Below are 3,561 nucleotides of genomic sequence, written 5' to 3'. Positions count from 1 at the left end.
GCAAAAATGAGACCCTCATCACTAATGATTGCACGAGGAGTGCCAAACCTTGTAAAAATGCTCTTCTTGAGAAATGCAACAACACTCCGGGCCTCATTGTTGGGCAAAGCCACAGCTTCAACCCACTTTGAAACATAGTCAACCACCATAAGAATATGCATGTTCCCACATGAGCTAACAAACGTGCCCATAAAATCAATGCCCCATACATCAAAAATATCAACCTCAAGAAAGGTATTGAGAGGCATCTCATCTTTCTTCGAAATTCCACCCGCTCTTTGACATTCGTCACACCTCTTCACAAGTTCACTTGCATCTTTGTACAAAGTTGGCCAATAAAACCCAGAACTAAGAACTTTGGAAGCCGTCCTCGCCCCACCATGATGGCCACCATAGAGAGAGGAATGACAAGCCTCCAAGATACTCAATTGCTCTTCCTCTGGGACACACCTTCGGATCACACCATCCGTGCAAATCTTGAACAAGTACGGCTCATCCCAATAGAAATCCAAACTATACCGTTTGAGCTTCTTCCTTTGGTTAGAAGAGAGCTCACACGGGATTATACCAGTCACAAGGAAATTAGCAACGTACGCAAACCATGGCATACAATTCACTGACACCGAAAGGAGTTGTTTGTCGGGAAATAAGTCATTGATCTCTAGGCCATCATAAGGCCCCCCCCTCCTCCTCCAAGTGGGACAAGTGGTCCGTCACTTGGTTTTCACTACCTTTTCGGTCCACAATCTCCAAATCAAACTCTTGAAGTCATAAGACCCGTCGCATCAGTATAGCTTTGGAATCCTTCTTCGTCATCAAGTACCGGAGTACGACATGATCGGTATGGACTATGACCTTGGCACCCATAAGATACAGCCAAAATTTCTCCATTGCGAACACAATAGCCAAAAGTTCTTTTTTGGTCACCGTGTAGTTTACTTGAGCATCATTCATTGTCTTGCTCGCATAGTACACCAGATGAAATATTTTGTTCACTCTTTGACCAAAAATTGCCCCAATCGCAATATCGCTCGCATCACACATGAGCTCAAAGGGCAAGCTCCAATTAGGTGCGGTAATGATAGGAGTGGTGGTCAACTTATGCTTGAGAAGTTCAAAGGCTTGCATACATTTTTCATCAAACACGAACTTGGCATCTTTTTCCAATAGCTTGCATAAGGCATTCGCTACCTATGAAAAGTCTTAGATAAATCTCCGGTAGAACCCCGCATGCCCAAGAAAACTTCGAACCCCCTTGACAGAGGTAGGGGAGGGAGCCTCGAAATCACATCAATTTTTGCTTTGTCTACCTCAATACCATGCTTTGAAAACTACTAAAAAAATCAAGTTTTAGAGACGAACAAATTCTGTAGCTAAATAGAAAAATCCGTCGCTAATCATATTTAGCGACGGGTTAGCGACCGATTATCAAAAGATTCTGCTAGCTATGAGCATTTTAGCTACAGATTAGCCACGACGTTCGCAGCTAATTCTAGTTTTTTTTGTAGTGAAATTTTATGCCAAAGACCTATTCCCTCTTCCACCATAAAGTGGCATTTCTCCCAATTGAGAACAAGATTGGTTTCTTCACAACGGGCCAACACTCTATCAAGATTTTTCAAACACTCATCAAATGAATCTCCCACAACACTAAAGTCATCCATGAACACCTCCAAAATGTCTTCCACCATATCGGTGAAAATGGCCATCATACACCGCTGAAATGTAGCCGGTGCATTACACAACCCAAAAGGCATCCGAGAAAAAGCAAAGGTACCGTATGGACAAGTGAATGTGGTCTTCTCCTGATCTTCCGGAGCAATCAAGATTTGGTTGTACCTAGAATACCCGTTCAAGAAACAGTATAAGGCATGCCCAGCAAGTCAGTCTAACATCTGGTCAAGAAAAGGCAATGGAAAGTGATCCTTGCGGGTCACTTTATTCAACTTGCGGTAATCCATGCATACCCTCCAACTGGTGACGGTTCTGGTAGGAATCAACTCATTTTGTGAATTTGCAACGACGGTCATGCAACCCTTCTTCGGTACACATTGCACCGGTGAAGTCTAAGAGCTATCAGAGATGGGATACACAACCCCGGCATCCAACCACTTGATCACCTCCTTTTTCACAACTTCTTTCATTGCCTCGTTCAACCTCCTTTGATGTTCCACGGAGGGCTTTGCATCATCTTCCAGAATAATCTTGTTCATACAGAATGCGGGGCTTATCCCCCGGATATCAGCTAGAGTCCATCCAATTGCCTTTTTTCGCTTTTAAAGCACCGCCAATGTGGCATCAACCTTCATGTTAGTAAGACAAGAGGAAAGAGTAACTGACAAAGTAGAACTAGGGCCTAAGAACTCATACCTGAGGTGTGGAGGCAACAACTTTAACTCTAACACCGGAGGCTCCTCAATTAAAGGTTTTATTGGTAGAGTCTTCCGATTCTCAAGGTCCAAGGATAGTTTTCTAGGCTCATAAGAGTAAGAGCCCATCCCATGTAAAGCATTCACACACTTCACTCGGCCCTCATCATCATTGACATCAAGATTCAACAATACGGCTTACAAAGGGTCCTCCACATTGATCATTGCACTGGTATCATCAACTATCATGGTCGTGACAAGGTCGACAAAAGAGCACACCTCGGAACAATTGGGCTGCTTCATTGACTTGCACACATGAAAGTCCACTTTTTCATCACCCACCCGGAAAGTGAGTTTCCCTGCTTCCACATCAACTAAGGCATTCCTAGTAGCAAGGAAAGGTCTCCCCAATATGATTGAAACTTCATAATCCACCTCACAATCCAAGATCACAAAATCAGTTGGCAAGATAACTTTGTCCACCCGGACAAGCACATCATCAATAATACCCAATGGTTTCTTCATCGTTCTATCCGCCATTTGCAATCTCATGGAAGTCAGCCTCGGTTGCCCAATACCCAAAGTCTTGAAAACTGAGTAGGGCATCAAATTGATACTTGCCCCCAAATCACATAGAGCCTTAGCAATGTCCGCACTCCCAATGTCACGACCTCAGTTCGCCCTCCGTGAACCATCGTGACGGCACCTAGTCTCTACGACTAGGTAAGCCTAAATTGCGGAAGAAAACCCAAAATTTGCAGAAGTAAAACGACTTTAAACAGTAATAAAGTAATAACAGTGTTTAAATATGCCACTCGGCATACACCATATTCAACTCTCAAAACAAAATGTAAATCCAAGACCCGGAAACCCACGAATCACAAGCTAAGATCAATACTACATAGCTCTAACTCCGGAATGTCTAATAAGAATAGAAAAATATAAAAGGGCTAAATACTAAAGCTGAAATAGAAAGGGACGTCTACGGCCGCGACATATGTACCTCAAAGTCTCTAGAGCAGTCGCCTACCTCAAGGATGGTAGGCATGAGTAGAGTTACCTGGATCTGCACAACGGTACTCAGTAAGTGCCAAGCCTAACCTCGGTTAGGTAGTGATAAGGAAGGCTAGGGCCCTACTGAGGTTAAATAAAATATAAAGATCGATAGTATAGAACATAACAGTTTAAATAA

At 43.3% G+C, this 3,561-nt stretch overlaps 1 protein-coding gene across 1 annotated transcript; it reads right to left on the bottom strand.

Annotated features, from left to right (window-relative positions):
- Positions 1-2,567: 2,567 nt before the first annotated feature.
- On the bottom strand, positions 2,568-2,909 carry LOC138885324 (uncharacterized). The gene has a single exon (XM_070166263.1). The coding sequence runs from the start codon at positions 2,907-2,909 to the stop codon at positions 2,568-2,570; it is 342 nt and encodes a 113-aa protein (XP_070022364.1).
- Between the last annotated feature and the right edge of the window lie 652 nt (positions 2,910-3,561).

This window comes from Nicotiana sylvestris, chromosome 2, assembly GCF_000393655.2.
Source record: "Nicotiana sylvestris chromosome 2, ASM39365v2, whole genome shotgun sequence".
NCBI classification, from domain to species: domain Eukaryota; kingdom Viridiplantae; phylum Streptophyta; class Magnoliopsida; order Solanales; family Solanaceae; genus Nicotiana; species Nicotiana sylvestris.
This window is presented reverse-complemented; position numbering and strand designations above follow the sequence as displayed.

Excerpts from the sequence above, each read along its gene's own strand:
- LOC138885324 (XM_070166263.1), bottom strand. The coding sequence starts at position 2,909 with ATGGCGGATAGAACGATGAAGAAACCATTGGGTATTATTGATGATGTG.